Source organism: Emys orbicularis, chromosome 1 (assembly GCF_028017835.1).
Source record: "Emys orbicularis isolate rEmyOrb1 chromosome 1, rEmyOrb1.hap1, whole genome shotgun sequence".
In the NCBI taxonomy this organism is placed as follows: Eukaryota; Metazoa; Chordata; order Testudines; family Emydidae; genus Emys; species Emys orbicularis.
In genome coordinates, this window is record NC_088683.1 from 103,492,193 (window position 1) to 103,514,464 (window position 22,272).

Consider the following 22,272-nt stretch of genomic DNA (forward strand, 5'->3'; position numbering starts at 1 on the left):
AGATATTAACTGTGATTGTGGCCAGACAAGTGATTATGTACAAATTACACCTACTTACTTAACAGGTCTGCAAGGTACATAATGTACATAATTGGAAAACACTTGGTGTTGAAAAGTAGAATTAGTAGGAAATTGCTTTGAGTTCTGATGTTTATTTCCTCCCACTGAAATACATGAGAGGAATTAAACATCAAAATCTATGCATCTGATGTATAATTCCACCCACATGCTGTGTTTTTGTGAGAGGATTTAAACATTAGGTGGAAAGCCATTAGGCCAACATTTTCAAATCTGAGTATCTAAAGTTAGGTACTAAAATAAGTGGGATGATTTTCAGAGGTATTGAGCATTCACAACTACCACTGATAGGTCTTTGTATCATTAGTGTCCATTGGCCATTCTGGAAGGGTAAGTTAACATGCAGAATGGTAGAATAGCAATAATATGCCCATTGGGTAAGATTTCCCCTATTTTCTAATAAATAAATAAATAAAATCCAACACTTTTATTTTTAATAGTATGCGTCTCCTTACGTTGCTCCAGAAGTTTGGATCTTGTCTAGGCTGTGTCTTCCTGTAAACTCCTGGGGTCTGTTAGAAGACTTCAGACTCACAGTGTTGATGCTGAACGTGGCTGCCTGCCTTCTTTATGGTTAGGCTGCTGTGAGCACATCAGGCCCATGCCCAAGTCCTTTCACTGGGTCCCAGTCAGCTTCCAATGCTAGTGTAAGGCTTTGGTCATAACGTTCAAAGCAAGTGATGGATCCCACCCCAGCTGCATCAAAGACTGAATTTCAGTTCATGAACCGTTGTGGCAGCTGCACTCCTCTAGGACAATGCCGATCACAAAGCCCAGGATGAGATGCGTGAGACTTGGGCACAAAGCATGCTTGATCCAGGGGATCTGGCTATGGAAGAAACTCCCAGAGGAGATCAGCCAAATCCAGAGTCTGACCATCTTTAGGAAATGCTGCAAAACCTTAGGCCTTTCCACCATGAGAATGAAACAACACTGACACCCCTTTCTACCCAGTAAACCGCAACACACCAAAACCAAAGAAAATTAACAGTCTAAAACACCAAATACACACCTCCCAAACCTTAAAAAAGAAAAAATGCACCCCCAAGTAGTGTTTCTACTTCTTTGCTATGCTTTTGATTTTACATAGAAGGCTCTCAGATACAACGATAACGGGTGGCAGTCTAAAACCCTTAGATAGATCTGGGGCCAAATTCTGCTCTCACACCAGTGTAAATGTGGAATAACTCGACTTAAGTCTTCCATTAAGAGCAGAAGTTGGTCCATTAGCATTACAGAACTACCATATCCTCTCCTGGATGAATGTCAGGAATCAATGACTGCAGTAGCATTCTCATCAGCACAGCTAGCCTGCAGCAGGCTGCCCGATTGGCCACACCACCTGATTGGCTGGAGGGACCAGCTCGCCAGCTCTTAAGCCAGCAGCAGCTTACTGGCTGCTCAATGCTCATGTTCACCACTGTGACTGCTCCTGTGTTACCTTGTTCTTGCTGCCTCTGCTTGCTCCAGTTCCTGATCTCTGTCTTGACTCTGGTATCCAGTTCCAGCCTTCTAGTTTGACTCCAGTGTCTTGACTACTGACTCCGAATCTAGTCCTTGGTGCTTGATGCCTGCTCCAGCAACTAGCTCTGATGCCTGCTCTGACAACTAGGCTAGACTGTCCTTGTCCCACTTGGCTGACAGTATTAATGAATTTATCTCATTACATTTCCTCTTTTCCCATTATAGCTCTTAAATGCTAATCTCTTTAATTTTATAAGGCACTAAAGAATATTCGTTTTGTATAGAAGCTTTTATGGGTGTTGTCTATTGTTTTCTTGCAAATTTGGGCCCTGATCCTACTCCCTTTGAAGTTAATGGCGAGATCTCCATTGGTGTGAAGGTGAGGACTGGGCCATTTGAGAACAAGGAGATGTTACATAACATAATATCAAACGTGGAAAAACTCCCTCTTGGTTTCTGTAGATACAGAGGGCCAAAATCATGCAGAATCATATTTTTGTCTCAGAATCATAATTATCTGAATAATCAGGAATATCTAAAGTGTCTAAACCAGGCATTAATTTCAGATTAGCTTCTACATCCATTTTATTTTTTTCCTTTCTCAGTATCTGTAACAACCCATAGGCCTAGAAGCAGGGTCTGGGGCACACACCGCTTCCTCATTACCACCAATGGCCCAGGTAGGGTTGCCTTTGAGAAATACTGAGAGGCTAAGCCCTGCAGGAAGTCGTGCCCTAAAGGGGATGAGTGACAGCAATCTGTGATTCCCCTACTGGCTGGCACACTCCATATAAATCAGAAAGCCCTTTCTGGGGTTTGTCTAGCAATGCCTCAGATCCCACTTGTTGTAACTCACCTGAATCCCAGATTCTCAACTTTGGCCCGGCTCCTGACCCTGACCTTGGTATAATGTCTTTGGTGTAGGACCATTGCTGACCCTGGTGCAAGATCCTGGTTTGGCCTGACCTGGATTGTCGCCTCACATTCTCAATTTAGTAATGGACTCTGACTCTGTGGTTTTGAGATGGGCTGCCCCAGACTGATCTTTGACTCCGCGGTCCAGATACTAAGCAGCTCACCGCACGCCCACAGGCTGCCTATGACCTGGCTCTGGCAGTATCCTCACACCAGCTGCTGCTGAACAGTGATTTGCTGTTACTTCATGACTTTCGATTTTGACAATGACATAAATGTAAAATTGACCATAAAGCTGACAATAATTCCACAACAGAAAGGAAATATTGCCACATTGTGATATTTTTCATCTTTTGTGGGTACCTTTGTGTCTCTCATTTTATATATTTATTCCATAATATAAAGGCATATTCTCCATCATCATTGCTATTACATGTGGATAGATTCAGTACACCATATCTTATCTCTAATTTACATATCTGATTTGTTCAATGCCCCTCTAGCTTTTTGTTCAATAGGATGGAAATTTAAAGCAGAGAATAGTATTTATGACTGTATATACTGCATCTAATTATGTGATTAAGAAAAGACATTTTTTAATTTCGAGTTTTAGTTTGGAGTATTATTACATTTTATATCTGCCCATTCAGAATAAATAACAATTACTGATGACATATGAAGTCATATAAGTGTGATTATGGTGTATGCTTATGGGCAGGTCAAAGAGAACATTTTCTTGTGAAGATTAATAACCCTCCATGACCAAAACGCAATGGGCAGATTCTCTCCCCTGAAATTGGCCCCTCTGTGCTGCTCAAGATATGCAAAGGCTCTGGATACTGCCCTGTAACTAGCTAGCTAAGAATTCACCCAGTCAGTCTGAGACTGGCATAGCTAGTTCCTATGCCAGCCTGCCCTCCTGGCCCTAAGAAGCATGCCAGTGGTGGGAGGAGGTATGCCTGGAGTGCTACTTGCCTGCCTCTAGCAATTTTCAGCTGGCAGACAAGCCCTAGACTGCTGTAACTTTTAGCAGAGCCAGGGCTGGAGCTGCACAGGGCAGAACAGTCAGAGAGTTGTAACAACTCCCTAATAGCCTGCCCTCTCTCCTGCACTCAGCAAAGCTGGATGCAGGAGAGAACCTGACCCAATTTTTCTAAACTTTGTTATTAACTTATTTTCCTTCAAACTATGCCAGAAATACATATCTTGGTCCATTCCGCTTCAAATGAGGTTGCACCAAGTTGGCCAAGAATTTTGGGGCAGGCATGCAAAACAATTTTTCACTTCTTCCCACACCCTCTCAAACATAACCAGCTCATGTCCAGGCCACTATGCATAGCCCCAGAAATAGGATTTGCAGGAAGTTCCTCTCTGACTTAGCTACCTTATTTTACTTAAAATTTTGTGTGAGAGGAACCCTGTACATTGATAGATTTTAAAGCCAGAAGAGACCATTATGGTCTGACCTGAATAACACAGGCCATTGAATTTTCATCCTCCTAGGGATTCCAGTTAGGAACACAGCTCCTCCTTCTCTGCTCAAAGAAGAGGGTGTGTTCCCATTCCCTTTCTTTCCCTCTCCTGATCTTGTGGGAGCTCAGCCATCCCCTCTCCTCTTGATTCTTCACTGGCAAATGAAGTGAGGACTCAGCAAGTTGGAGAATCTGAAGTGGGAGCAGCAGGAGGAGCTGGTGGCTGGCGAGGGAATTTGTGGAGCTTTTACTGCCTGTGGGTGGTACAGCACAGACGTGACAAATGATGGGATGAATTGTTTCCTGCTGGGAGTCAGTCCCCTACCTGCTTCCTTATTTCTACAGGCAGATCTCTGCCCCTGTTGGCCAGGGGGCAGAGCAGGAAAAAGGGAGATTCTGCAGCCTCCTCCTCTCCCTCTTCCTGCCTCCAGAGGAAAAGGGAGACCTTGTCTCTGGCCTCCCCCTTCCTATAGAAAGAATCTAGGGTAATGGTCCTGTCAGTTGCCTCTCTTCTCCTGGCTCTCCATAGTGGGGCATCCAGGCAGGGTATCGAGGGTGGATTGGAGCACAAGGGTTCCCCTGCACAGAGCCCCTGCACATGCACATTTGTTTGGTTGGCTAAGGGCCTGCTCAGAAATATGAACTCCAGTCAGATACTTCTATTTATTTTGCCCCCGTTCTCTTTGCCATGTCCCATCACACTAGATGATGCAATGTCACTATTCCACATGATGTCAATATTCAAAACATACCATCACCACAACTGTGAGCTTCCTCTGCTATATTGATCTTCTTTACCATTGGTGTTGAGCTAGTGATCTCACAGAGATTTGTGCGTTCACGTTTGCCCAGTATGTTAAAGTCAGTGAGCTAGTGACCTCACAGAGGGCTCAGCCTTATCATCAGCCAAGAAAGCTAGAGGTCCTGAGCCAGTGAGCTCACAAGTCCTTTTACTAGATATTAGCCAAGCAACGTGAAGTGTTGAGCCAGTAACCTCAAAAAGGCCTGTTCTTTACCATCAGCCTTCTGCACTAGAAAGGGTTAAAAGAATGTTGATAAGAATGATCTAGGGCATAGAAAAACTCTCTTATGAAGAGAGATTGAAAAGATTGGAATTGTTCACCTTGGAAAGGAGAGAAATAAGAGGGGACATGATAAAAATCCATAAAATGACTCATCTACAGAAGGTAGATCAGGGGCTTCTGTTCTCCCTGTCTCATAGCACAGGAACAAAGGGCTGTTCAATTAAATAAAAGGTGGGAAATTTAAAAAATGATAAAAGGAAATACATTTTGTGTAATGTGTGATTAGACTTTTACCACCTGAAGTTGATGAGGCCAAGAATTTAAGATTCCAAAAGAGACTGGGCATTTATATGGATTTCAAGAACATACGATTATTGTTGTTAATGATAAATTTTGTGGAAGGGATATTAAACCTCATGTGTCAGGGCTTAAACCAGTCTCTAACCATTAGAGATGAGGCTGAGACCCAGTGAGAAGCAGCACATTATTCCACATCTGCCTGCTGTGGGGTTCTTACACTTTCCTCTGAAGCATCTGGTACAGGCTATTGTCAGAGACAGGATACTGACCTAGGTGGACTTCAGGTCTGATCCAGTCTGGCAATTCCTTTGCTCCTAAGATGAAGCTGCAGAGCCAATAACCTCATAGAGACCCGTGCTTTCACATCAGTCCATTAAACTACGGGTACAGAATCATTAACATCACCAAGACCCGTTTCTTGTCATTATCTCGGCAAGCTAGAGGTGCATCGGCAGACTTCACAGAAAGCTAAGCTCTCACATAAACCCAGCAAGCTGGAGGTGCTGATCAAGAAACCTCACAGAGCCCTGTGCCTAGACATCATCCCAGCATTCTAACACTGCTGAGCTAGCGTCCTGAGCTTTTGCATTAGCCTAGCCAATTACACAAGCGAAGCCAGTGCATGCACAGAGAGCTGTGCCTTAACATCATCCCAGCAAGCAAGAAGAGTTGAGTTAGTGACCTCACAAAGGTACAGACATTGACACCAATTTAGCAAGACAATGCTACTGAACCAGCAAATTCAAAAGGCCTGTGCCTTGTGATTATTCTAGCAAAGTAGAGGTACTTAGCTGGTAACCTCAAAAAGGACTGTGCCTTATTGTCAGCCAGCAAGATGAAAATGCTGAGCCAGTAACCTCAGAGAGGCCTGGGTCTTTGTATCTGCGCAGCAAACTAGTCATGCTGAACAGAGGATAAAGTAAGGGGGCAACACAGCTCCCACTCCTCTGCTAAAAGCAGGAGGTGCCCCCAACCCACTCCTGGGCTTCAGGGGACATGCCATTTTTAGGAAAGATAAGTGATAAAATTTCAACCCTGGCAATCAGTTGACATATCTATTTTGATTTAAGTTTTCTAGGCTATCTTTGCAAGGGAAAGGACTAGAAACTTACTTGAAAAGAAAAGAAAAGAAAAGAAAAGAAAGTTGATTTTCTCCTTTACATTTCTAGGTGCCCCAAACCAGGGATGAGGGCTCTGCAGGCCCAAAGGTTGGCTCTGGATTGCATGGAAAATTTGGGCACAAAAACCAAAGATTTTTCTTAAAGGTGAAAAACACTAGCCTGGATTATAAAAGGGATTATATGTGCTGCACAATGCCAATGCAGAAAGCTGATGGGTGTGCCCAGTGTTTTTCTAAAAGTTCTAATTACACAGAAATCTCACAGAGCTGTTAGGATACTGGGGAATATAATAGTTTTTTGGAAACACTTTCTAGACATAAATGGGTACATTTTCTTCTGGGCCTCTATCCAGCCTGTGAGTGTGCATTTGTGCACACAAAATTGTTGCATGCACACCTTTTATGCCTGCACTTTGCAGGTGCAAGCACTAACACATGCTATAAAAATTCTGACATTGGTGTGCACATTTTAAATAACCCTATACCTGTGCACGCACAAGTTTTTGCAGTGTCAAATTTGAACACATATGCATGCTTTGGTGTAAGTCTGTTTAAATCAGGGGTTCTCAAACTGGGGGGTGGACCCCCTCGGGGGTCGCGAGGTTATTACATGGGGGGTCACGAGCTGTCAGCCTCCACCCCAAACCCCGCTTTGCCTCCAGCATTTACAATGGTGTTAAATATATACAAACATGTTTTTAATTTATAAGGGGGGTCACACTCAGAGGCTTGCTATGTGAAAGGGGTCACCAGTACAAAAGTTTGAGAACCACTGGTTTAAATTGTATGTGCATGTGTTTGCATTTGTAAAGCACAGGCTATCTTCAAATGCCTTGTGTTTGAAATGGTGGGCTACAGTATTCTGCCTAATCTTGCTAGTTCTCTTACTATAACCCAATGTGTAAATGCTTAGAGATCCTTATATAAAAGTGAAAATAAAAGCATCCTGTCTATCCACCTTTATGGTAGCTCTCTGTCCATGGGATCTTCTATTGTCCCACTCCCCGCCTGTGGCATCTGTCTGTTCCTCCGTTGTCCTATCTGTCTGTCCTGGTATCTGTCCATCTGCCCCCTCATCTCAGTTTCCTTAGCAGCAGGTTGCAGCTGACTCCCTTTTGTGCCATGCTTTTGTCCTTGCCTAGCTTCATGCCGGCTGCTGGGCTGTGAGCTGAGTGGCTGGCTGGGCATTGCCAACCGCACCCTGCAAGCGCGTGAGTCCCGCTTTGTGACCTGCGAAGCTGGCTACCGCCCCCCACCCCTGGCTGCCTGCTTCCCGCCCCCCGTTCAGCGCCTGCACTGGAGAGGGGCGGCTCCCGGCTGCAAATCCGCTAGGCGCTGCCTGCCCAAGCCAAGCCAAGCCAAGCCCGCAGGGAGGCGAGCGAGGCAGGCGGCGGACTGCCCGGGGCATGTGCGGAGCTGGGGCGGAGGAGGGACTGTGGCTTCCGCTCACGGCCGCGGCAAAGCGGCTGCTCGCCACAGCCAGGGCCAGGCTGAAGGGAACATGAGGAGGCGACTCCGGCGCCTGCTCTGCACGGAGAGAGCGGCTCGGCCGCCTAGCCCCGCCGCTGGCTCCAGCCCGAGCCCGGGCACCCTCCGCCACCAAATATAGCCCGAAGCAGAAGGGCACCTTCCAGCCGCACATGTGCGGCGGGGCCGGCGACAGGGACAGCCAGCGCCGGGCCCGCGGGCTGTAAATACCGACACCCCCCGGCCGGGCAGCCAGGCTGAGTGAGGGGCCAGGCGGGGCAGTCTCCTCGGCGGCGGCGGCCGCTGCTGTAGCACAAAGACGGAACTCGTCTCCCCGCCACCCCCAGAACCGCTTCCCAGCCCGGGGCCACCGGCCAGGAGGGGGCTGCCCAGAACAGCTCCAGCCAGGGGATCCCCGCCAGCGGGGGCTTGCCGGGGCGGAGCGGGGTAGCTCCTGGGCGTCGCTTCTTCCCGGGGGGCGGAGTGGGGTGGGGTGGGGGGACTTGCCAAGCGGGGCTGCAGCGGCGCCTGTTCCCCGAGTGCCAAATGTGCCTCAGCAGCCGGAGAGAGGGGTGAGGGGGAGGAAGAGGGGGAGGGGGCGCTGCGGATCCCCACCCCCCTGGCGCAAGGGCTGGTGCACAGCAGATGTGGGGAGAGCGGAGAGGCGGCAGCTGCGCTCCCGCGAGTGCCCCCCGCGCCGTGCCGCCGCCGGAGATGGAGGGCGCTGAGCTGGATGCTGGCCGCGGCCCCACTCCCCAGCGCTGCCTGTCCTGCGGCTCCCAGCCGGGCGCCGGCAAGGGAGCCGCGGCCCTGGAGGAGCCCGCAGAAGAGGCTCCATCCTCCGAGGTGACAGCGGCGCCGGAGCTGAGGAAACAGCAAGGGGTGAAGAGGCATCACCACAAGCACAACCTGAAGCACCGCTACGAGCTGCAGGAGACCCTGGGCAAGGGCACCTATGGCAAAGTCAAGAGGGCCATCGAGAGGTTTTCTGGCAGAGTGGTAAGGCAGCCTGAGCTGTTTTTCTTATAGCTTCCCAGAGAGAACACCGCTCCTCGGGTGCATCTTCCCAGGAGCTCGTTAGAGACCAGTCCGCTGACCATTAACTCAGAGGAGGTAGAAAGGAAAATGTGGCATTCAAGAGATGCCCAAGCCACAAAGCTTCGAGCTGAAATTTCCCCATTGTATGGGAGAATATGAACCCAGCTCTTTGGGGTTCTACATTATACAGCTAGTTATGGAGCTTGAAACTAGATCTGAATAGTCTTCAAGTGCCTTTGGAACCAGTGTTTTGACTCCAGCCAACTACTTATGATGAAGCATGTGGGGTATTTATATAGTTGGGCATATTTACCTGGTGCCAAATGATATTTATGATTGGAATAAAATGTGTATTTTTGTTGGCCTTCACAGATGTGGCCATCATCACCAGTAACCTTATCTTTATTTCTAAGGGTGGAAATTTATAGTGCAATGAAGCTTGTTGTGTTCCCTTGCTGTGTTGAAGTGACCTTCAGAATGGTGTCAGAATATTAATTGTTATTTTTAAGTGATACATTGCAGTGATTTGTTGCAGTTAACTTTTGTGATCTGAACTTGGCTGACACCTAAAAATGCTGGGACTGCAATCCAGCCCCATTGATTTTTACAGTCCAGTTCATGGCTCAGTTTTGTGGGATGGCTCAAGACCTAACACAGCCTTGAGGCCACCCTGTAATAACTGGAGTCCAGCAAGTCCTCCAACATCTCCTTCAGCATCATACAGATGGGCTCTTGTAATGCATCTGAAGTAACACACACATTGCCATTTGTTTTTCAATTGAAATACATCTCCAGTAGTAGGGCGATGGTACAAGGTACAGCGAGTGCATTAGGGATTGCTTGCTCAGAGACATAGATGCTTTTCTGAAGACATCTTAACATATATTTCATTTGAGGTAGACTGATTTTCAGCAGACTTTGTACAAAAGCAAGACATTGCCATAGTGAGATACAAGTTTTGTTTAATTGCTGTTTTTGTTTTGGTTGTCTGCAAACCTAGCACATACCCGAAGGAAGAAACAGTAACTGCCAGTGAGATGGCTTTAACAAGGGACATTTACTTTACAACTAGATCTGTGTGTCAGCAGTTAAAACGAGAGTTTCAACCAAGCTGTACAATTACATTATGTGTTCTTTCATTTTACTAGCTCATTTGGAGGCTGGCTAAAGAGAAACCAGAGATGAACATTTCTGCACATGCTCACTTCAAGTACAAGATTTTTAATGTTTGCTGTCTTGGCTGGTCTAAAATTTCAGACTAACAGAAGCTAATGATCTCTATTATGGAGATATTTTTTAGTTGCAAAAAGTAACAAACATCTATTTTTTAAACTTGAATAACTTAAAGAAAGATGTGGAATGGGCTTTAATCCGATTTGTTTAGGGGAAAACTCTTCTGAAAAGAGATGCAGTTTTTCAAATTTCAGTCTGAACTGAATCTATGTGGCTGAGGTAGCAAAGCTTGGGGAAATAGGGAGAAAGGGTGAAAATCACAATACAGCTGGATTCTTAAATGAAATAAAAATGTTGCATCCAGTCTGTTTACCGGTATCTAGAATACTTACTGGAGTATATTATAGCTTAATTTTATATTGTAAAATATAATCCTTGCCACATAGCATTTATTTTTTATTAATTAAGATACATTCAATTACAATGTAATGTTTTTGCCTGAACTCTCCTGTTTGAGCACATGTAAAATATCTGCATTTTGTCTGTTCTAAAGAATTAGAGCTAGTGGCCCTGAACCCAACCAGACATGAAGTTAATAGAAATGACCTTTTTTCCCCCCAGTTTTCCCCCTGACTCCCGTACTTCGAGCACTAATTTCTCTCACAGACCACTTCACCCACAAGAGGAGAATGCAGCAAAAAGGGGCTGGGTCAGGAGAGGTACAGGGTTTTCATTCAACTTTTTTTCATTCTCTTTTCTTTCTTCCCTTCTATTCTCATTAGTCATCAGCATTTATGGCATCATTGAAAAGGCTTGAATAGATTCATACTGTGACCAGCAGGGGATGCACGGAGAGCAGTGTGGCAGGCACCATTCCATTATGTCTTAAGCACAAATTGTCCAATAACCAGAAGCTAGGTTTCAAGAGTCCCAAGGTCACTCTCTAACCTGGCTGTTTGCTTCCAATCATCTTTTTTCACTCAGCAGTATGTAAATAGTTCAAGCTGTATGGCAACAGATTGCAAACCTGAACCTTAGAAACAACATTACATTCCCAGTTATTAGCCCTGTCCAAGTGATCTGCGCTAACATATTTGGCCTTTAACATTTTTTATTAGCCAACAAGCAATTTAGCTATACAACAGTTTGCTAAAGATTACTGCATGAGTAGCCAGACTTTCATATAAAATGTAAGCTTTGAATTTTGCATTCAGTTGTTCTAACTGTAATAAACAACTTAACAACAAAGTCAATCGGCAGGTTTGAAAGGCTAAGTGTCTGATTCTGATCTCACACTGCTGTAAATGAGAAGTAACACCACAGAAGGCAATGGAGTAACATCAGTACAAAACCAGCATGAGAGAAGAATTGAGTCCTGTATACATAAATGGCTCAATCCTGCCCCAACTGAAGTCAACAGCAAGTCTGTATTGACTTCAGTAGGAATTGTATTTGGCTTTGATTTAACAGGTTATGTGTATTTAGTTTATCTTTTTTTTTACCATTTTGCATTGAAACATCTTCACAAAGTGTTCTGAAAGTAAAACTGCTAGGTGGATTGTATGAACTATTTAGTTTGTTGCTGAAAACAACTTATTTGAATGTGTACTAGTTACTACATACAATGTTGTGTGTTGCATGAAACAGAGAAATTAATACCCCAATATGATATTTTGGGGCACCCTGTTTTCCAAACAAGATTTCCTTATTTAGTACTGGTTGGGTATAACATTCACACCTTATGATATCTTAAGTGAAAGTTCCAATAAGTATAAGGGTGAAAAGAGGATATAGAAAGTCTGTGAAGTAGCATGTACATTGAAATTCCTGTAGGTGTTTTCTCCACTTGTCCTCTTGCACATGAAAGCAGTAGAACAAAACTTTGCTCATGTACTATAATCAGTACTGGTTAGCCAAGGAATCCATAGTTACAATCATATAAGTGCAAGGCATGCTAGGTAATGGTCATATGTGCCTGTACAGTGCACGGTGCATAATGAAAGGAAATGCTGCAAGATGCTCATGCTAGGAAATGCTTGGTTTTGGGATAATTATCCTAAATTGCTGATAGGTCCTTTCAACCTTAATTCCATCTTTATGTAATTTTATTCTGGGATTACATATAAGCCAGTAAATGATATTCTGCTGATACGGTGCATGTTTTGGTTAATATCGGCAAAAGAAGGTTTAGTATTGTGAAAATTGGCAAGAATCCAGATGAAAGCCTGTTACATTGCATGATGCACTCAAAGCAAAGCAGAACTGGATTTTTTTAAAAAGAGGCACATCCAGAGCCCCTGCGGGTCCACTTATTTAGGGATTCCCTCTTGTGTCATCATTCAATCCCCGCTCCATACCCCAATATCCCAATTATTACATACAATATACAGTGTTATTAACAATTTTTCATGTGCCTCCTCTCCAAGCACCCAGTCTCTGTCCCCTTCAACATTCACTCACTGGACAGATTTTTCTTCTTGCAGTGGCCAAAGAGTGGGCTAGGGGAGTGGGACCAGCAGCAGGGAATTTTTTTCTCTGGTCCCCTCCTGAGAGTCAGGGCTTTTATCTTCCTCCTGGCCAACAGAGGGCAAACAACATTACTCTTCTCTCCCTACCCCTAAGACAGGCATATTATTTTGAGAACTGATGACATGTTGTAGCACAACATAAAACACAGGCATTTCATGCATATTAGTACAGGTGTTTACAGCTTATTTACTCTTCTGTATAGAAGTGCACCATGCAGCTCTCAGTCATAGGGACACTGCCAAATTAAATTTGGCTGCAAATTTACATTGTATAAAAGCAATCTCTTGCAAAATTTTAGATCAATAGAAACATTGGCACAGTTGAAAAAATTCCAATGAAAAACCCTTGTTTCAAAACAAATCAGCATTTCCCTGTAGTGTTGGAAACTCAAACATTGCTTTTGAGAACTTGAAAGTGAAATGTTGTAAACAAAGGGAAACTGGCTTCATTGATTGTCATTGCCCTGACAGAGAGAAGTAGAAAACATAATTACAGTAGTGACAAGTAAATTGGATTTTTTTTAAGTTTGGTCATTTTAATAATTAGGGTCTTATTTGTAACACACACATTTGTTTGTTTACAACAAGATTTTTTAAGTGGAGTATGTCCCAATTAACAAGATAAGAGCAGTTGTGCAGATCACAAGGAGTAGTGCCCCGATTCTCCATTCTGCTGAATTGATCTCAGTGTAGGAATGGAAGGGTGGGAGTAACGGGGTTGTGCACCACTTTAAAGCCTTCCAGTATTCTTGGTCCAGTCAACATTCTGCCCAGTCCTGAGGGCTATAGGGCTGCTCTAACGGACAATATGCTCTGGTTGCAGTGGCTGCAGACTGAGAATAGCAGCACCCACTCTTCATTCTGTCTTTCAGCATGCCCCATACATGGGGAACTGAGAAGGGTCTGGTGCAGTGCAGTTCCAGTAGAGCTCTGTGGCAAGTGGGGAACCACTTTATGGCAGGTCCAGTTTATGTAACTTTTACAGCAGCAAATTATATAAAGTGTCTGTCAGACAACCCATAATTGAGCCCTTTAGGGGTAGATCAGTAATCCGTTACAGCCAGAGGGAAAAAAAACATACATTAAAAGCAAGTTAATGTTGAAAAGTCAAGCACTCAAAAGTTAGGAAATGTCAGGGGTAAAGTTGTCTGTGGAACCTTAATTCAACTCTCTTGTATGCTTTATTTTAATTATGTGATCACGTCCTGTTTTATCCACAGGATTCCTCCCTCATACAGTGAATGGACAGTTGTTCAATACACCTCTACCCCGATATAACACTGTCCTAGGGAGCCAAAAAATCTTACCGCGTTCTAGGTGAAACCACGTTATATTGAACTTGCTTTGATCCGCCGGAGTGCGCAGCCTTCCCCCCCACCCCGGAGTGCTGCTTTACCACGTTATATCCGAATTTGTGTTATATCGGGTCGCGTTATCTCGGGGTAGAGGTATTTATTTTTATTCTCATTGTTCATGTGTGGCCCCATGCATTATTTCCTACACATTATTCAAACCAAATACAGAATTATAAATTTCCTTATAATTTTTCTATAGTGCTCTCATTGTAGTAACTTAGTTCATGACAAACATTAATTAATGTGTCTTTGGAACACTGCTGTGATGTGAAGTGGTATGATTATTATTCCCATTTTATGCATGGGAAAGTGAGGAGCAGAGGTTAAATCCAAAAGTGTTAAAAGTGTCAACATACTTTGGGTGCCCACTTTGAGATGCTGGGACCTGACTTTTTCAGAGTACTTAGCATTTTATAGCACTTTGTATGTTCAGAGTAGAGCTCCTGCAGATTTCTGTTGCTGTTGTGAGCGCTCAGCACTTCTGCAAATCAGACCCTAACACCTCAAGTCAAGCACCCAGAAAATGAGGAACACACAGTGGCCACCTGTAATTTTTTTGGCTTAATTGATTTGCCCAGCATCACACAGGAACTCTGTGGCAGGGATAGAATCCAGTTCCCCAAGGCAGCATTCAAGTGCCTTAGCCATGAGATCATCATTTCTTTTCTTGCAGTTCCCTGCCTCTTTCACTACGTACCTTCCAACTTCTGCAACAAATGAGGCAGGGGTCCCACAGACAACCCCCTTTACTACTCAACCCTGATTCGTTCCTAGAGCAGTCTTTCTCCCACTTGGCTCTGGGCTTTAGCAAGACTGATCTTACCAGGCGCCATGGTAAAGAGGCAAGGAGCGGGATGAGCCTGGGGTGTGAGGCCACAGAAGGGAGCTTGGGGCAATGCGGGGTGGGTGGGGTGGAAGTGGCAGGGGCCAGGGACATGCATGGGGGGCGGGGCGGGGCAGCGGGGGCCAAGGGCATCAAAATACAACTATACCTTATTGAATCTGCAAAAAAAAAAAAAAAAAAAACAAAACCCTGCATAAATAAATTACAATGATTTGGACAAGTATATGTGCATATTTATTTGTTTTTCCTAAAGTTAATTAAGTATTTTAGGAAAATTTGTCAGAGCGGCCACCAGCAAGAGTTGGTGGCCGCACTTAGAGACCACCAAAAATTTTGTTGTGAAAACCCGCTATCTGTATTCCAGTCAAGCTACACTCTCCTCTTCTGTACTGACGGGGAACAAGCTGGGGGAGCATTGAGAGTACAGGAGAGAGAGTCTTCCTGCTCTCAGTTCCTGAGCCTGGTGCCACAGTGGGACCTAACAGTTGCATGAAGCAATTGCAGGGAAGGTCTGAGCTCCTGCAGTGTCAGGATGGAGCATGCTCAGTCTTTCTGTGGAGACAGTGCATACACGCTCCAGTCATCACATAGGCGCTGTGAGAGGGTTGCAGCATGCTCTGTGCAGATGGAATCTTTGGCGAATTTAGCTCCAAACTCTAACAACACTCTATTGAGCATATGCAAACTGAGATTTTTCAGAGGCTTATGACTTTTGATAAATTTGGGCAAGTTTCCATGGAGATGAGAGAAGCTACATTCCTGACACCAGGGAGACCCCCTGCTAAATTTCAAATTCCTGCTCCAAAGCATAGAGGCGTTAGAGCTTAGTGAAAAAGTTAAGACTTTTTTTTTTTTAATAAGGGCAAAACAACATTTTTCATAACCTCCTTCTTGGAAATGGCTGAACCGCTAAAACTTTTCAGCAATATTCATCCTGAGGCAGATCCCAGCATGGAAAATTGGCAGTCCAAACAATTAAAATTTGTCAAAGATATAAGCAACTGAAAACAGAGCCTTATAACAGAAAGTGGCAGGCAACCTTAACTATGGGAATTGCTACCTGCACTGCCTATAATAAGCCTAAGCAAATTGGATTTGGGGACTGATTTTTGTTGTTTTGTTCCATCCCTACTTATTATGTAACTTTGTTCTAAAACAGTGGTGTAAATATTTCCTAATTAAATCCAATGGTGTATAATTTATTTTTACTTAAAGTCCTTCATAGAAAGTACCACAAATTTATTACAGTGAAGTATCATGAGGTAAGTGTCAAGTGGCTACATCCAACCCTCACATACATACTTGAGTATCTGAAATGTTCAGGAAGAGGTTGAGTTTCAGGGATTGAAATAGAAATTGATTGTCCTGTATTCTGCCATCCTTCCTAAAGCACAGCTCTCCAGATCCTCAAACTAGAGAGTGATTAGATCAAAGGGGGTGCTCCTAGCTAAAAATAACTTAATGGCTGAAAAATGTAGAAGCAAGTTAGTTTGGTGAAATAAATATTCTGTAAAAGTCTGCATCAATGAGTTGCCAGTAAGGACTCGTAGTTGTCTGAATATGATAGTTTTCACAAATCTTTTAGCTCTTTTAGCTCAGTCGGAGCCAGATGTTAACTCTGATTCTTGGGTGGACGTCAAGTGGGTGGCATTTACTGGAGGACTTTGGATCTATAAACAAGTGAATGGATTTCTAGGCTCTGGGATCCTATTTCTGGCTCTTCCACTGACTTGCTGTGTGATTTGGGGCAATTCAGTTAACTTCTCTGTGCCTCAGCTTGTCCATCTATAAAATAGGGATGCTGCTACTTTGCCACACAGAGAAGTTGTGTTAATTTATGGGCCAAATTCGGCCCTGATTTACACCCCATGCAATCTCACTGAAGTGAAAGTCGTGATAGAATTTGTCCTAGTGTTTATAAAGCAGCTCTCAGTGAAAAAAATGTTATACGTACTAAGTTTTATTACACATGGTTTCTGTTGTGTGTGAGAACACAACAGAATGGAAACTGTACAAAATATCTCTTGGTACATATTGATCAAATGTATTCTGGTGTTAGGCTGTGTATGATTTTATCTTTGCCTAAGAATCACAATTACAATTTGACATGTGGAGAGCGCTTTCATACATATTCTAGTTTGAGCTCATCTGTGTTGGATAAAGCTATTTGGAACTTACAGTTCCTGATAAATATTGTTTATTCATTATAGAATTCTAATCACAATTACTATGTGAGTCAATTTTTTTTTTTGGTAAATAAATAACTAGAAGGTCTTTGCTGGATTGGAGAACCAATAAGCAGCAGGTGGTAGCCACAAAATACCAGAGGAGAAAGCCATACATGGGTTAAAAAACACTGACAATATTTGGTAAACCTTGGCTACAGCCAGATCCACGTGCACAGATCCATGAAAATCAAAGGAGGGAGAATGTGGGAAACATTCTAGTGCCCTTATAGCACACACAGATCTGCTGACATTTTTCTCTTGTTCTTTCCCCCCAGAAAGCAGAATTTGGCCCTACATTGTCAGGGCATGCACCTGATTCTTTAAAAAAATATTCTTGTTATACTTCTTTGTTTGAGACACACTTCTTTGCAACTCCAACTATACCCCATATATGGACCAATCAGAAGTGTAATACTAGATATGCAAATTATATTGGTTGATGCATCTTTTAGCAGACAGGGATACCATGTGTGTCTATTTAACAAACGAAACCAAAAACTGTTTCCACATTTTGCTAGATATATGGCCAACAGTGAAAAAACTACAGAGCAAGGTAAAAACTGCATCTGTGTGTTGTTATATTTGATGACCAATTCACTAAAGCCATAAGTGTATCCAGGCTTTCAATAGTGTTCTCCTGCTGTTGCTTCCTGTACTCCCTGGCTATAGAATCAGGCACTGTGGCTCTCATTTGTCTTACCCACATGAAAGCCTTTAAGCATCTGTGAGTTATGATTTGAGAAGTATCTGCTTTTTAAACAGATTATATTTATCACCATGTCTGCACAGACAACATTGTACATTGTATAAATTAGAAGATCCTAGACCTTTGAACACTAGGGGGCTGGGTGAGGTATTCCATGAGAGTATAGCGTCTGGCCATACTGATCAAACATCCTGGACTCACACCAAAAATACCAGATGTTTAATTCATGTAGAGGCCCTTCCATCACCTTTAACTACATGTTCAAATGGGGAAAAAATGCCTGAATGCAGTCGTCCCTTGCTGTGGTGCTGTCTAATTTCTGATTGCAGCTAAATATAATTTTTATACCTATCACCATGTGTACAAATTAAACAATCCCCAAGTCATGCCATTACACTAATATGGATTATTGATATTTGTAATATCCCTGCTCTCCAAGGACAAATAGCACTGCTACTAGCTTTGATTGTTCCCAAGATATCAGACCTTGTAACTGCCACTGGTCCAGGATTGAATACAAGTCCTGGATCTTGCTTGAGTGTGATTTTTTTTCAAGTCCTGATCTGACACACGGAGGAAAGGAATAAAATATTTTTATGGTTAGTTCCTTTTATTTAAAAAAAATGGCTGATGTGGGAAAAGTGCTTGACAGGATTGGAATGTTAGGAGCAGTCCTGGTGGAATTAGATTCGTGAGCCAACTGTAGGTAAACTCAAAATTGCAAATTAAATGCAGTTCATTCCATGGGTTGTAGCTTATTTCATGGCCACAGTCCATTCCTTGGCGAAAATGATCACATGACCATCATCCTTCTATCCAAGACCAAAAGCTTTTTTTAATAAAGAGTTAATCTTCCATCAATACAACAATTAATCCCTAAGTAATTCCCCAGTCATCCCTCGCAACCTACAACAGTTGTTCCTTGTCCACATGACTTCAGCAACATCCACACCACAGCACTCTTCCCTCCACAACCCCGTTGCCCACTGCACACCCTACATTTTGTTCACCTTCCATGTTCTCTCCCACATCCCTGCTCAGCCTCTCATGGTCTCCTTAAATGGACCATTCACCACCTCCTCACTCCCAGTGGGGCAGTTTTATAGTGCACTGGGGAACCAAGGAGGACATGAGGTGGGATGTGGGGGAGCTTGATGGTGATTGGAGATTTGATGCGGGGCAGGAGAGTGACTAGGGATCCCACTGTCTCTGTGACAAGGCATCAGTGCTTAAAGGAGCTCCTTCAGGCCTGTTGCCTTGGCTATCTGGTAGACCAAGTCAGCAGCACTGGGTAAGCCCTTGATGTGTTGGTATTTCGGCATAGAGGCCCTTAGTTACCTTGGCACTGCTGCTGGCATATTGGAGAGCTCAGGCAGGAGCACTGGAGGAGCCAAGTGTCTGAGCTGAGGCACTGGTGCTTGAAAGACTCCCCATGGTGCGAGTGTTTCAGTGTGTTGGAGAGCTGAGTCAGCAGTGTTTGTGGGGATGGAGGGGGCAGGGTGTCTTTAAGCACCGATGCCTTGGCACAGACACAGTGATTTGTACATACTTGACTGAAAAAAATAGAACATTTGTTTGTCCTACGAAGGATTATTCTGCCAAAGTTGGAGACTAAATTCAGTCATTAAGATATAGAGCAGAGAGATTTTGGTCCTGCTTTAGGTGGAAATCACAGGGCAGTTTTGACAATGGAGTTGCTACTGATGCCTCCAGAATATATTTCCCATACACAGAAAAGGGATCTAATCCCTACTATAACTATCAATCTTGACACAATCCTAATGATGGACATGCTAGAGGACACTTCCAAATACAGTGAATATTATGGAGGAGATTTCTTTAATTTAAAAATGAATCTGAATATTTTCCTTGTAGAACCTGCTTCATAATCTAGCAATGAGGGTTAGATAAAAACATCTCTGCAAGGCAGCATGAACTTTAGGATCAGTGTTTGCTAATGATCATAATTGAAAATAACTGGTTTACTTATTATTGATACAAATGATTATCCATATTTAAGCAAAAGATTAACAAAGAAAAATGACTGTGCATCATTTGTTTAAAAAAACAACCCACTATCATACACATTTGGAAATTTTTGTTTTGTTTTTGCCGGGCTTTGTGACATAAAGTCATAATACGTTTTGGTTCCATATTGGGGCTTTTAATTATGTTTGTCACAAGGAATGACATGCTTTAAATAGTGTAGTCCTGGAATTTAGAACCCTTGCATCTGTAGTTAAATTTGAAATGAAGACTTACCTCATAATCACCTTAGCAGTGTTCTGTGGTTTGTTGTTCCAAGTGGAACATTTTGGCATAGGAAAAAGTGACCATCGGGAGAATACTGAAGAGTGAAACCTCCTTGGTAGCTGAATGCTCAGCAGGAGGGTAGGTTGACTAACACTGCACTCCCTGAGGCTTGAAGTAGTTGCGTACCGATATGAAATATTATAGCCTGTAAAAATACCAGCTAAAATACAGTACTACTACCTTACCACAAGAGTATTTAAAATACATTAGAAAGCAGTACAGCTGGACCTACACCAATGGGTAAAAACATTTAATAACTCTGTTGTGATAGCAGTGGTTAGCTAAACATTTGTTTGTTTGACGTTACGTCTATTTTTATGGTTCGGTGGTCCCAGTCATCTGAGACTGAGCTTTAGTTGGCCTTAATTAACCCAGATAAGGGTGTGCATGAGGGGGGTACTCACCTCCCTCCCACAAGCAAAGAATATTTGAACCTTGTCTGCATATGAGTAATAGGATGTTTATCCATTTCTTTATCCTGAGCTGCCTTTTCTTTATATAACTCAACTTTTCCTCATTCATTTTTATTTATAGGCTTTTTCTGTGGTGCTTGTCATCACCATAATGTCGGAGCACCCCATAGCCATTGACATAGCCTTGCTACATCCCTTTGAGATAGGAAGAATTATTTCTCCCATGTTACAGAAGGGGAAATGAGGTTTGGTTTATACTGATTGTCTGGCCCTCTTTTTTAGCAACAGTCTTATTCTGAGTATAATCCAAGAGTTTTCTATGCATCTCTTTATTTCAGTGAAATAAGTATAGTCTCAGTTCATCCTGTCTAGCATTTCATTATAAAAATGTGTTCTAACAGGACCATGAAATGCTTCATTGTGGAGTGAATATTACCATGGAAGAATTCATTAGAGAAAAGAATTTCATTATGTACTTTAACCTCCCTCCTTCCAGCCTTCCTCACATGCGAAGAAAACTGTGTAGCCATGAATGTTACTGGCGATCATTATTCACTCTCCCTGAATGTAAAACAGAAAATCACATTCCTTGTGACGTCTTTGGGCCAAATTCTGCTCTTGGTTACACTAGCTCTGTTGTAAGCTGAAGAATTTTGGCCCTTTGTTTCAGTTGATGTATTTGTTTAATGAAGGCAAGGGCTAAACGACACACTTGAAAGCAATCTGTGTTATTGTCTGTAGAACAGAGCTTGTGTTTTATGAACTGGCTGATCATAAAGGCAGCATAAATCATGTAAAGCATTCTCATTTGCTTTTTCTCTTTTTTGCAGATGGGGCTCATAGAGTAGAATTGCAGTCAAATGTCTGCTCCAGGATATTTTAGTTGAACTGTATGAGTCCATTAAACAAATGTAATGGCTTTTTGGAAAGAAGTGCTCTGTGTTTCAAACCAAATGTTTTACATAGAGAACATCTGGGTATTACTGGTGTTTGTGTGTACAGCACATCAGACTGCAGCCTTAGTGAGCTCAGTTGGGAGGTTGCCTGGGATGTGGTTGTAGGATATGACAGTTCAGTTGTTATAGGGAATAATTTGTATGAAGTATTGCCATAAACTGGATGTTTGGCACAGGCAGCTGTGTCTTTGTTTCACTGTACACCCAAATTCTTCTCATTATCTGCCCAACAAAGCCCTCTATGACACTTTAACAGCCTATTATATAAGCTAATTTAAATGTTGGCTCATTCTGAGCTATGGCATGCACATTAAAGCACACTTCAGAAAGCAGTTACAGTAAAAGGAGGGCTAAGATTGCTTCATTTTCAACAAGGCAGCTCTGTTAATCCTTGTCATGGATTATCTGATGCAATTGAGAGGTTAATGCAGTGCTTGCACAAGTTAATATAGGATTGAGCTGGAAGTTATCAGTATTCTAGTGGTAGCCATGTGCATTCTTGTTTTTTTAGGAATGTAAAAATGCAAAACCAGCAAAACACATAATTTAATACAATGCATGGTTTTATCCAGAGGCTAAAAAAAGGACTTAATTGCTGGTGTAATTCCATTGAATGTAATGTATTTGGTTTTATTTTAGCTAAGTCAGGATTAGTATATTTCTAGGACATGGAGCCAATAATTTATGTAGAAAATGTCACAAATGTTTTTATTTAGGATCTGTTTTAAAAATTAAATTATTTCTGCCACTTAGCAAAGGAATGCCTGGCTCAAATGAGATGAAAGTGGTTCTGAGTTCCAGAGTAGCAATGCAGCCTCCTCCTTCAGGGTAGTTTAAGTAAAAAGTTAAATAAAATGGCTTAGGCAGTCGCTAGCTC

The 22,272-nt window shown here is 42.9% G+C and overlaps 1 protein-coding gene across 1 annotated transcript in view; it reads left to right on the forward strand.

Moving 5' to 3' along the window:
- The first annotated feature begins 8,486 nt into the window (after window positions 1–8,486).
- Window positions 8,487–22,272, forward strand: part of NUAK1 (NUAK family kinase 1) — a 54,940-nt gene continuing 41,154 nt past the window's right edge. The window contains exon 1 of the mRNA XM_065423444.1: window positions 8,487–8,840. Within this exon, the coding sequence (XP_065279516.1) occupies window positions 8,487–8,840 (354 nt within the window). The remainder of the gene's footprint in view (window positions 8,841–22,272) is intronic.